A 13,408-nucleotide genomic window follows, 5' to 3' on the forward strand; every position below is an offset into this window, starting at 1 on the left:
TGTTGTACTGAACAATCTGATTTTTGTTTTTTCCATCTACTAGGTTAGGCATGGAGCATGATGGTCAAGGCAATCATTGTGGTGATGAGATCAAAATGGGAAGTATCATGGCACCATTGGTTCAGGCTGCATTTCATCGTTTCCACTGGTCTCGGTGTAGTCAACAGGAACTGAGCCGATACTTGCAGTGAGTGGAAGATAATTACTGATTGCTGCTGGTCTCCAAGTGAATGATTACAGACGTATAACCTTCGTCCAGTTAAATGTTGAAAGATCAGTGAATCTAGCTGAGTTTTTCATATTTACTATTTTCTATGTTGTAAAATATTGTGGTCTGGCCTACATGTGACTCCAGATCCACACAGCGTTGTGGGTTGTTTCTTAACTCTTTCCCCCCCCCCCCCGCACTGAAATGGCATAGTAAGCCACTCAGTTCAAAGGCAACTAGGGTTGGGCAACAAATGCTGGCATAGCCAGCGATGCCCAAATCCCAAGAACGAATTAAAAAAAGATCTTCTTTGCAGTTGGTTTCTCTTCCCTGCACTGTCTATCATTGCCTCAGAATAATCATACTACCAGACAGAAAAACAAGTGCAGGCATTGTCTTTTTAATTTGTTCCAATCACTAGATTATGGCGGGAACGGAAATAATACAAAAACAGTGAGTTTTTGCACGCACTAAGATAATGTTCCTTCTTGGTTGGTGGGACAATACTCTGTAATCCCTTACTTAACCCTTCTGTGGGAACGCTATTAACCCAAAAACTGCAAGGAGCAGCCAAAAGCCACATATGAGGATATGAAGACCTATGGTTCAAAACATAGCCCAGGTTGTTGGTTTTAAGGAGCGACAAATGTGAGAAGAGGCAGTTGGAGAGACCGTGGTGTAGGGAGAGAATTCCAGACTTTAGAGCCAAGACTGCTAAAGGTTTGGCCACCAATGTGGAGAGATTAAAAGCGGGGTTGCACAAAGGGCCATAACAGGAGGAGTACAGAGATCTCAGAGGTTTAGAGAGGCAGAGGAGGTTACAGATTTCTAGAGGTTCAAGAATGCAATGGAATTTGAAAACGAGAACGAAAACTTAAAAGTGAGATACACAAGGCCATACATACTCTTGGCCAATCCTATGATTATATCCACATTTGTTAATCAATTTTGCTCACTTCAAACATAGGGACTGGATCCTCCGCTGTTGGGATTCTCCATTGCGCCAGCTTTGGGCTGCCCACAATGGGAAATCCCATTGGCCGGCTGGCGAGACGGAGAATCCTGGCCAGGGTTCCTCCACCCTTTGAGTATCATGACACAAAGGCTCCATTTCGGGGCATGATCAGAATAAAACCAATGCAAAAATCTACCTTTGATATCTCATTTAACTATCTCCACCTCTCATTGCAAGCATACTATGGCAGGCAGCTTTATTGTTGGAAGCCTGCCCATCATGATTATAGTTTGATAAGCTTAGAAAATGGATCAGAGCCACAGCAGAGTGGCAGTTTGAAGTCCTATCCTACCACCTTTCTGATGCATTAAATGCCAAAATGGAAAATGCAACCTCACTTTCTCGAATTTACCTTGAATTCATTTGCAGTATAGTTAGCTATTGAATTGGCCCATTTCAGTGACCATTGGCAGAAGAGGGTAGGAGGCTTAGGTATGATCTGATGGAGGTCTATACAATAATGAGGAGCATAGATGAGGTAGATAGTCGACATCTTTTCCCAAAGGTAGAGGAGTCTAGAACTAGAGGGCATAGGTTTAAGGTGAAAGGGGAGAGATACAAAAGAGACCAGATAGGATATTTCTTCACACAAAGGGTGGTGAACATCTGGAACAGGCTGCCATAGGCAGTGGTAGAGGCGGGTACAATTTTGTCCTTTAAAAAGCAGTTAGACAGTTACATGGGCAGGATGAGTACAGAGGGATATGGGCCAAATGTTGGCAAGTGGGACTAGCTTAGTGATAGAAACTGGGCGGAATGGACAAGCTGGGCCGATGGGCCTGTTTCCATGCTGTAAACATCTATGACTCTATCTATGACTCTGAGTGGTGGTAGTCCCAAGAGCTGTGATGGATCTGATGGAACACCTTTATCATTAAACCTCAAATCCGTGCCAAGGTCCAAGAACAATTCAGACCTCAGATCCCTTGTCTCCACGTAGCATCACTAGAATCACCCTTGATTGCAATCACTGGCTATTTGGGAACCTGCTGCCAGCTGGCATGCACATATAAAGATCCAACCCAGGAAAGTCGGAAAAATAACAGTATGGTAGGGGCAGGAAAGGGAGAATGTTGGATATGCCATCGTTATTGCTGAGGGCATAACCCATGAAAGGCTGCTTGAACATTTTACATCTTTTGGCTGGGCGATAACTATGAAAGTAATTTGAAAATATTTTTCCATTGCAGTTCCTACGACTGTCTCCGTGACGATCCATTTGAACATGATTGGCCATTGTTGCCACAACTTCCAGGCATTGACTACTCTATGAATGAACAATGTCGCTTTGACTTTGGAGTGGGCTATATGATGTGTACAGCAGTAAGTGTGATCAAGGTTCTTTCAGATATTAAGGGATGGTTTAGCTCAGTGGGCTAGATAGCTGGTTTGTAATGCAGAACAAGGCAGCGTGGGTTCAATTCCCGTACCAGCTTACCCTAACCTACCTGGAATATGGTGACTAGGGGCTTTTCACAGTAACTTCATACTTGCGACAATAAAAGATTATTATTATTATTCCAGACCAGATCCCAACAGTGCCTAGGATACTGGTCCGAAACACCAGTATTTTATTTAATTTTGTAAGACTGTGCAGAAAGAATACGTCACTTCAGGAGTGATTGCACGAAGAAATAGGGATTTGGATTAGGATTAAAACAAATTATACAATATTAAATTCTTACCAACACACCCAAAAATAGCTTACAATAGCCCCTTAAACAATACTCTCTATTCCCAATTAAACAACAAGACAGGAAAACATAAAGCTCTCAATTCATCCTAGCTTCCGATGGCACAGAGTAATATTTGCTTTCCAGAACAGATTTGGCTCCTGTTAGAACCCCTGTAGACTCTGGCTGGGCTGGATGTCTTCAAAAAGCTTTTTCAGCTGGTTTGCTTCAGCTTTCCCCTTCTTCTCAGACAAATCTGCTCTACTTTAAATACTTATTACTCTTTTTAAATTATCCCACTTTGAGCAAAATACCATACTTGTGGTCTAAAGGGTTAGTCAGATCAGAACTCAACTCAGAAAGCTTTCTCAGAATGTCTGAATACTATAGCTGTGCACAGCAATGACATCATCTCCCCAAGCTGAAAACAAATGAACTCTCCAGGTTGAAAACACATTGACTCCCCTAGTCAAACAACATTGCCTTAGCCCAGGCTGAAAATACATTTCTCTGGTCAATTTCACCTCTGGTTCCTAAAAGCTTTCTGGACTTGCAAAACAAGATTATTTTTAAAAATATGATTACTGCAGTTAAACACACTCTAACCCCAGGCTACTAACCCTTAAATTGCCAAATGTTTATAATCCAATATATCTAAAAGGCTGCATTCGGCTGCACACAGACCTGCAGAGCGTGTATCAGATATGCAGGAACGGGCATATATGGGCTAGAATATCTGTGGAAGTTACTTTCTCACTGTACCTTCTGCATAAACCTCAAGATTTCTGCAAACGTCCAGATGACAATATGTGCATGATCTAGGAATTTTTCAAAATCTTTATATTTTTCCTCTTAAGATCTGTAAAGAAGCTTGAAATTTCCTGTGCAAAACTGCATAAAATGATAGAAAGGGGCAGAATTCTCTGTTCCTTGATCTGCAGGAATCTCCAGTCCTACTGCAGTGAATGGAGATTTGGCTGAGCGCCAAATTCTCCATTCTCGCTGGTAGCGGGCGGTTTGGGATCGGAGAATCCCAACTAAGGAATCAGACATCTTGATGTACACAATTAAAACTTCAGTGGTTTCATTTAACTCCTAAATTTAAAAGTATCCCTAAAAAAATGTAATTTTTAATGAAATTTGTTTTAAACAAAATGCGAGGTCCCAGTTATTTACTAATGAATCTATCCAATTCAATAGTTTAAAACAAGAGATTTTTTTACCATACTAGAATCCGACACTGCAAACGCTAAATATTTATCTTGGGTATCCACTTATACTCTAAAACTGGCAGTCACGGTAGCACAGGTTAGCACTGTTGCTTCACAGCGCCAGGGTCTCAGGTTTGATTCCTGGCTTGGGTCACTGTGCGGAGTCTGCACGTTCTCCCTGTGTCTGCGTGGGTTTCCACTAAGTGTTCCGGTTTCCTCCCACAAGTCCCGAAAGACGTGCTTGTTAGGTGAATTGGACATTCTGCATTCCCCCTCCGTGTACTCAAACAGGAATGTGGCGACTAGGGGCTTTTTACAGTAACTTCATTGCAGTGTTAATATGAGCCTACTTGTGACACTAATAAAGATTAATTAAAGGTTAGGGGGCAGCGGGATGGAGAACCCGCCCATGGTCTTTGTGAAGGTGAAGGATCCTTCACCATATTTATGGAAGATTCACTCAGAACTGATTGTAGCAACTCAACCGTTTGGCCAATAATCCTTAGATTACAAAAGAAAAATGATCAATCATGGCTAAATGTGTTTTCACCTCGTGAAATTCATCTTCAATATTTTACAGACTATTTAGTATCCTGTGACAGCATTGTAGAAGAAACGTTTTATGCGTAAACACGTGTTTTATCTTCATGGTTTCAGTTTCGCACCTTTGACCCCTGCAAGCAGCTGTGGTGTAGCCATCCTGACAATCCATACTTCTGCAAAACGAAAAAAGGACCTCCATTGGATGGGACAATGTGTGCTCTTGGCAAGGTAAAGTTGTGTGTCCTGTTGGATGATGCTGGATCTCCTTTTTCTTTATGGATAGTTCTGTTCTCTTTCCCCTGACCGTAACAGGCAGAGAAACATCATATTAAAGGTATGAAAGGATATCAAATGCTCTTTTTGAGCATTGAAGCGAAAACGAGAATGAAGAATACATGAAGATAGCATGCGACAGGATAACAAACAGCGAGTTGCTGCAGCCAGTGTTCAGATAATTCATTAGAACTATTTCTTTTTGGCTCTTGCAGCATGCCTGGGTAATTTCATTACTCTCTTTGCAGTGCAGTAGGACATACACATTTTTACTAAAAGCGGGATGTCAGTAACTGATTTCTTTGATCGTCACCACTAACATAACCCAATGCGATTACATTGAGAAGAGGAAAGTAATTACATGGCAGGAATATCTTCAAGGAGATCTGGGAACAAGAATTGCTGAAGCAAACCTTCTAGTTTGTAGCTGTTTCCGAATCCTGAAGTGAAAATACTGCTCAAAATTGTGACTGTTTAACATATATTGTCTCGGTAGTGCTTTGGAGTTTATGCAGTATTTTCTAGTTTCATTCTGTTATTGCCATTTTTTTCTTCCTTTTTTTGCTAGTCATTGTCATTCATGTCCAGGGTGCTGAATTCAATCAAACTGTGATGAAGTACACACTGCTGGATTGACAATGCGATATAATCACTGGCATGTCACCAGGCTTCGCTTATTCAGTGTACCAAATAAGGAGTGTTTCAGTCGTTCCCAGTGGGCGGCCATGATTTTCCATCCATTAAAATGAATAAATCTAAATAGGAGCAGGTATCATCAGACAGGCCATTCATTCCAGAAATGAATGCTAGGAATTCATTTCCTAGCTGTAACTGCAAATTAATAATTGAATCCTCAAGTGCATCTGAAGAAGAAGCAGCTGCCTAAAATGTGAGGGTACATGCCTTTCTTTCCCCTTTTGGAGTTATTTTCCTCCATCAAAGAGTAGTCAGTGGGAGGCTCAGGGAGTTGTCCATGTTGAGGGCTGAAGGAGCCCTGTTGTTCAGAGGCTACTGTCAGTAGCAATACCAAGGGAAAAGTCCTTTGTAGAAAAAGGTGACAGGATATAAAGGTACAAGCACAATTTCAAAACTAGACAAGATAATTTTTGCCACACTCCCCATATTGAGTAATTTCCACCGCTCTAATTGCATAGAGTTTGTGCATAAGCTTTGTGCCCCATGCATTGCTCGGCTGCAATGGATGCAGTGAGCCCATTGTGCAGTTCATAAGCCTGAGCTCTCTGTGTTTAACAGTACTGAGCACTAACCATCAGCTCCAAAATATCATCTTGTGAAAATGTTTATCTCTGTCTCTGTTTCTTTTTTGCTTTCTAGCATTGCTTTAAAGGTCACTGTATCTGGCTAACTCCTGATATATTAAGACATGATGGAAACTGGGGGGGATGGAGCAAGTTTGGATCCTGCTCTCGAACCTGTGGAACTGGTGTACGCTTCCGGACAAGACAGTGTGATAACCCACTGTAAGTACGGTTTTGATACAAATATCTTGTTACACTTTATTATTGAGTGTGGTTAAGGCGAAATTGGAATTATTGATAAACAACATAACTCACTTAAACTTTCTGTAAAAGTTCCCAATGTCATTTTTGGAGGCAGCTCACAAAATATTGGTGATAGAAATTATTGGGCGGAATCTACTGTTTGCTTTGTGCTCAAAAAGCAGTGGAGCGCAACGTGACTGGTAGATGCCGGAACATCACACTTCCGGGATCTACAAGACTTGCCACGCCTCTCGAGATCTAACATGATCTCACGAGACATCGGTATGTGAATCCCGCCCCGTTCTGGCAAATCTGCATATTAGAATGAGACAGCTAGTCTCACTCCAATATGCGTTCCCGAGATCTAACCAAGACGTGGGATCTAACCTCTTCACTATAGATCCTCGGAAGAGTGCCATTCAGTGCTGGTCTCCACAAATGAGGACCATACAGAATGGCACTCATGGGGTCTCCAAGGGGATTGGCACCCCTAGGCACATACCCTCTGGCAGAGTGGAACCCTGGCACTTCCAAGGTGCCTAGGTGGCATTGCTAGCTGGCAGGGGCATTGCCAAGGTGCCAAGCTGGAATTTATTTGTACAGCGGTGATCGGGCCTGGGGGTGCTCTCTGCGGGTGTGGGGGGCTGCGGAGGGGGGGTGCACAGGTACCCCCTTATAGTGAGTTGGGGTTTGGGGAGGATCAGGGGTCGCGTTGGGAAATCAGGAGGCCATTTAATAATAGCATCGCGATCCCTCGCTGCACCGAGGAGTTCTGGTGAATGCGGCTAGAAAAAAGCGGCTAAGTGCCGTCTTGGCTGCACATTCCCCGCTGAGGCCCCCGATCTACCCGGATGGGCGTTAGATAGCGGAGTGTTTCTCGGCACTCTAAGCGCTGGGAAACACGGTGCTAATATCGCGCTCCGGGACTCTGTCCCCATTTGGGTACATCGCGCCCATTTTGTCTGATAAATAAATGTTTTAAAAAATTGTTGTCTTACATGGATATTGATGCTGTTTACAGGCGAGTAAAGAGTAAAAATACCAATTCATGAAATTAATGACCTTGATTTCGTGGTCAGCAACTAGTGACAGCACTCGCTACTGACCTTGAAGAAAGCTGCTCACAATCTACCTTTCCTAATATTTAAATCGACAAGTCAAGAGGGTCTCTGGATGTCCTGCAGTAATAATGACGTAATTTATCAGCTGTGTTGCCCCCGGCGCAGAAATCGCGCATTGGTTAAATAGCCGGAGAGGCCAAAATCGGGATCAGCGACAGGCACTGATCGGTGCCTGTCGCAGATCCAGTGACGGGTTCCGATCCAGATCCGGATCCCATCCAGATCCGGATCCCATCCAGACGTGGCACGACACCAATTAAGAGCAATCGCCATCTCATTAGTGAGATGTAAATCCAATCTAACAGCCCCTGGGAACTAACTGGCTCCCGAGCGAGTGGTCACACGGACGCCATTTAGCACTGCTTTTTTAAAACAGGGAGCTGGCGCAACGGCTGCCAAGGGGAGCCGAGACCGTGAGTGGCCATTTCCATTCCCCGTCATGGGGCCCAGAGGCCTTGGAGCTGCTGCCCCAGTGCTCGAGTGGGATGGATACTTGGTTGGGAGGAGAAACCTGGTCGAGGGGGCCAGGCATGATAGGTCAGGGGTTGCTCTGGGCTGCAGGGGTGAGGGGCACAGCATCTGCAGGCCTACAATCCATCCTCCAATAATGTGTATACCCATGATAGGGGCAACTACAGCTGCTGCCTGCCTGTTCTACCAGTGTCCAACCCGGCGGGGGGGGGGGGGGGGGGGGGGCGCGGGCGGGGAAGGGAGGGGGGGGGGGGGTCGGAGAATCCCGCCCTGTGTGTCGTTGTAGCTCGAATCATTTGATTTGATCATGGGAACTTGCCATCCATCAGTATAATACCAGCAAAAATGGAAAAAATACTGTCTGGAAATAGAATAAAATCAACTATGAACTGTACCTCTATCTATTATAATATCAACAGTGGGCACTATTGCACTCACTCCCAAGTTAACCCTTGATGTACTGAATTATTCTACACATCCCAGCCCATTTTTGCTACGCCGCCCCCATTTCTCATTCATATCCTCCCAAGCCATCCCATTCAACCCACGTTCCGTACTTCCCATGCGTTCCTCCCTTACTCGCATGCTGTTTCCCCCCCCCTTCCATACCATCCTTTCCCCCGTGCTGTCTTCCCCCATCACATCCCACCCTGTTCCCAACTCTGCATCTGGGATGGCTTTTCGCAGTAACTTCATTTGAAGCCTACTTGTGACAATAAGTGATTTTCGTTTCATTTTATTTCAGCTTTGTTTTTCTCTCCAGTCCATTTCCTCACTCGTTTGTCAATGGGAGTGTTGTTGCTAAATAGGATGTATGAGAAATTACTGGGGGACAGGGGGACACCTGTTTCGATCTGAGAACAGGTTTTGTGCTCTGGTAGCGAGCAAGTGCCTGGCTAGGAGTGATAACTGATTGGTGCAACAGCAACAAGGCATAGTGGAAAAGCGATGCCTGAAATCATCTCCCCTACTTCTCTTTCCCATCAAAGTCTCACTCCTGTCTCCTCCTTGCCTCTTCGGATCACCCCATTCGTCTCCTGTATCCAATACCTCACAGTTTAAAACAGTTACAGTTAGGTTGATGTTATTGCCAGGAATTTACGTTTGGGCTAAAAATATGTTTCCAATTAATAATAGCCTTTCATACTCAGTAAATGATTGACTATTTGACCATCGTATTAGAACAGTCTATTGCCTATTACTCTGCAACTGGAGATACTCTGAACAATGTTTGAGAATTACATCCATTGATGCAATTTAGGTAGCATGTTTCAAAGTAAGGATGTGATTTATACAACTAATCTAATTGTCGTTTATTTAGATGGTTTGATTAAATCAAGAATACTTTGCAGCTACAAGTCAATACCCTGTCTGTTGAACTGTTTGCTTTCCTCCCCAGACCTTCGAATGGTGGTCGAGAATGCTCTGGTCAGAGTTACGAGTATCAGCTTTGTAACACAGAAGACTGTCCAGAGCATTTTGAAGACTTTAGAGAGCAGCAATGCAGGCAACTGAATAACAACTTTGAGTATAACCACAGCATGCACGAGTGGCTGCCATATGAGCATCGTGACCGTAAGGAAGCTTTCAATGTCCTTGGCCATGACATTTTAATTTTACCAATGTTCCTGAAATGCTGTTAGCACACACAGCATAGAAATCTGTGCAGCCTATAATGTACACAACTAGGTGTACTTAATACTTGTTACACGTACTCCAAAAATGGCACAAAGTCTGATCATCACAGTGGAGCCTGAAAATCCCTGGCTGGAACCTTGATCACGCCCACCAATGCCCTTAAACACTGACCACATTGGATATTGCAGGATAAACAGCAAAAGGATCAAAGCTGTGCAGGGTTGATGGATGGCTAGACCACTATTGGCACATATATAGTGCCCATGTATCCTATGTCATCAAAACATCCAACACCCGTCTGTCCACCATGGTGAAAAATATTGCTAATCATTTGACTCTCCATAAAAGCCCCTTCACCACACAGCCCCCGTGCACCCCCCAAGTAAAGCCTCCTTGTGGACAGCTTCAACCTCCACAGTGAAATGGCCTCTAGTCCAACACTGGCTCCAGGGAAACAGGGTCTCCGATAGGAGGAAATTCCTGCCTTTGGTTAATTACTGCAGTGGGTGGAGGCCATGCACCTCGCTGGCACGAGTTTGGAGGCAAGAGGAGCACGTAATTTGACCAATGGTGGCAATTAATGACCAGTAAAGGGCCTCATCCCGCTGCTGCTGGGATTAAACCCGTGACCAGTTTCCATGCAGTGTGCACGATAGATAAACCTGTGTGGGTTGCTTGTCACCTCCTGGGGAGAGGGGTTCCACGATCAATGACACTCAATGTCTGATCTTTGGACCAGACATGGGAAGGGGAGCCCACTGCAAGCCACCCTCTACCCTTGCTGCCATACTTCTCACATTACTCACCTCTAGCCTGAGTCACGCCGCGATCCTGCAACTGTCCTTCTGACAGCATTCAAGGCCTTTCCAGTGACACTGCTGAGCAGAAGAACTGCTGGCTTCTGATTGGCTTGCAGCTGTCAGTAGGCAAAGCTTCCACCCCTGGGGTCTTGATTCCAGCTGAAGGCCCATTGCTGGCCTGGCCCCTGCCTGGTTGCCTTGTAGATTGACAGGCCTTCGTAAAGGCCCCTCCAGATGACAGGAGAGACATCCATCACATCAACAACATTCTATCCATGGTTCACAAAGTTTTTCACCAATGGCAGGTTTTCCTCATCTCATTTGTCATTTGTACACTAAATAATGGAAATTGTTTGCCATGATTGGTCAGCAAATTACTTATGGTTGCATCATTGACTAACATCAGGTGGCACGGTAGCACACTGGGTTGTACTGTTGCTTCACAGCACCAGGGTCCCAGGTTCGATTCCCGGCTTGGGTCACTGTCTGTGCAGAGTCCGCACATTCTCCCTGTGTCTGTGTGGGTTTCCTCCGGGTGCTCCAGTTTCCTCCCACAGTCCAAAGATGTGCTGATTGGTAATTTGGACATTCTGAATTCTCCCTCTCTGTACCCGAACATGTGGCGGATAGGTGTTTTTCACAGTAAATTCATTGCAGTGTTAATGTAAGCCTACTTGTGACAATAGGGCTGGTTTAGCTCACCAGGCTAAATCGCTGGCTTTTAAAGCAGACCAAGCAGGCCAGCAGCACGGTTCGATTCCCGTACCAGCCTTCCCGGACAGGCGCCGGAATGTGGCGACTAGGGGCTTTTCACAGTAACTTAATTGAAGCCTACTCGTGACAATAAGCGATTTTCATTTCATTTTTTCAATAAAGATTATTATAACAGGTTGCCAGAAGGTGAACTCGATGGATCTTAATCTTTTCCCATCCAGCAATTTCAATGTTCCCTTCTAAAATAATCCAAATATTTATTCCCAGCGAGAGACAGATGGAAATGTTCATTCTGGGTCCCATAATAGACAGGAACCATGTTTGGCTAACTGATTTTTCCTCATTCCAGCTTCTTATGATCTTTAACTGAAGCAACTTGGACGGCATTGCAAGGATACCAAGAAGTAAATCTTGTGTTGGGTGTGCACAGAATTGCATGATTTGTCACTCGTGAAACAACGTGCATCACATGTGAAGGGTGCAGGGTTAGGATATCAAGAATAATTTCAGATTTAAAAATTACTGCCATACCTTAAAAATGGCAGCAATAATTATAGTTATATAAGTTATCATAAAAGAAAATTTGAATTTACTGCAGCAAAGGAGATAAACCGGACACACACAACATCAGGGGCAGATAGGAAAGCCGTCTTTATCGATAGACCACTCGTGGTGACACTGGACTAGGTGCAGCAAAGGTAGATTGCCACTTCTGAGCTCGAGGGGCTTGCTCAGATTAATTGTACAACTTGCCTGGCACCAAGAGGAGGGAGGTGCATCTCCCTCCTCCTGGTGGGAGGAGGCCACCTCATCATAGAATCTACAGTGCAGAAAGAGGCCATTTAGCCCATCGAGTCTGCAAGAGCATCCTACTTAAGCCCACACCTCTTCCCTATCCCAGTAACCCCACCTAACCTTTTGGACACTAAGGGCAAATTATCATGGCCAACTCACCTAACCTGCACATCTTTGGACTGTGGGAGGAAACCGAATCCCACACAGACACGGGGAGAAAGTGCAAACTCCACACAGTCAGTGACCCCAGGCCGGAATTTAATCTGGGTCCCTGAAGCTGTGAGGCAGCAGTGCTAACCACAGTGCCAACATGCAGCAGGGGCACTCTCTGTTCAGTGTCATTGTTCTCTCTCCCCAATTCTACCTCCTCCTCCTACTCCTCCCCAATTAGCTGTCCCCCTCCAGGGTTTCACCATTCTTAGGTTCCACAACTCTCTGGAGGACCATGTCATAGAGAGCGCAGCAAACCACCATAATCACCGAGACCCTTGCTGGATGGTGTTACATGGCAACACTTAACCGGTCCAGGCACCAAACGCAGTGACGTCTGAGCTTGCAATGCCCCATCATATGTGAATCTAATGTGTTGCCTAAGCTTGTCACCTGGATGATGCACCAGTGTGAGGTAGCCTGTTGTAATAATACGGAGGCGGAAAACCCTTCACCAGAATCCCTTTTATTAACAAAATCAACAGCAGTACAACCATGTGCATTCAGCTTGCTGTCTACACTGGGAGTGCAGAGGATCTGACACTCCCTGTCATATACAAAGAAGAGCTTCCCTGATTGGCCCACTAATCAGGGAATTTGTATTCCAATTGGCCAATTGCAAAGACCTGGTCTAAGTCATTACACCTGTGAAACGCTGATGAGGTCTGACAGGAATCATTATCCTGAGACCAGCTGCACATGCAGAGGTGGTGTCTACCTCTCCTTTGGGCCCCTTGTCCCTCTCATCCAACCTCCATGATGCCAGGTTTTCCCTCTCATCTGGCCTCCATGGTGCTAGGTGCTCTGCCTTTTCCATACATACTGTTGTTCTGCAACTCCAATGGCCTTAGTTTCTGAGCGTGCAGCAACTATTTCCAGCTGGCGCTCCGGTGGTACCCCAACAGCCTTGCCCACTGTTCTGATGCCCAGTAATTGCCAGGCGGGTGATTACCCAAGAACCAGCAAGGCCCTATCTCATTCCTTAACCTGTAATAGGTTGCTGCAACTTTAGGGGGTAAGCCCTTTAACCTATAATAAGCAGGAACACTTACCTTTTGAAACTATTTTGACCTTCTTGACTCACCCCTGACCTACTTTGTGTCTGTCTTCAACTGGTCTGAGGCAAGGTGCTCCAAGCACTGGCTGCCCCCAGGAAAATACAATCCCTTCATAGAGATAGGCTTTTAACCAGCCCTCAATGGGCATAACTGGCCTATTTCGGAGCTTCACCGGC

At 45.0% G+C, this 13,408-nt stretch overlaps 1 protein-coding gene across 1 annotated transcript in view; it reads left to right on the forward strand.

Moving 5' to 3' along the window:
* Nucleotides 1–13,408, forward strand: part of LOC119965245 (A disintegrin and metalloproteinase with thrombospondin motifs 2-like) — a 274,960-nt gene that overhangs the window by 223,376 nt on the left and 38,176 nt on the right. Inside the window, exons 8-12 of the mRNA XM_038795731.1 lie at nt 44–187; nt 2,414–2,546; nt 4,765–4,878; nt 6,259–6,404; nt 9,417–9,592. Coding sequence (XP_038651659.1) covers nt 44–187; nt 2,414–2,546; nt 4,765–4,878; nt 6,259–6,404; nt 9,417–9,592 — 713 coding nt within the window. The remainder of the gene's footprint in view (nt 1–43; nt 188–2,413; nt 2,547–4,764; nt 4,879–6,258; nt 6,405–9,416; nt 9,593–13,408) is intronic.

The sequence above is a fragment of the Scyliorhinus canicula genome, chromosome 4 (assembly GCF_902713615.1).
Source record: "Scyliorhinus canicula chromosome 4, sScyCan1.1, whole genome shotgun sequence".
Lineage (NCBI taxonomy): Eukaryota > Metazoa > Chordata > Chondrichthyes > Carcharhiniformes > Scyliorhinidae > Scyliorhinus > Scyliorhinus canicula.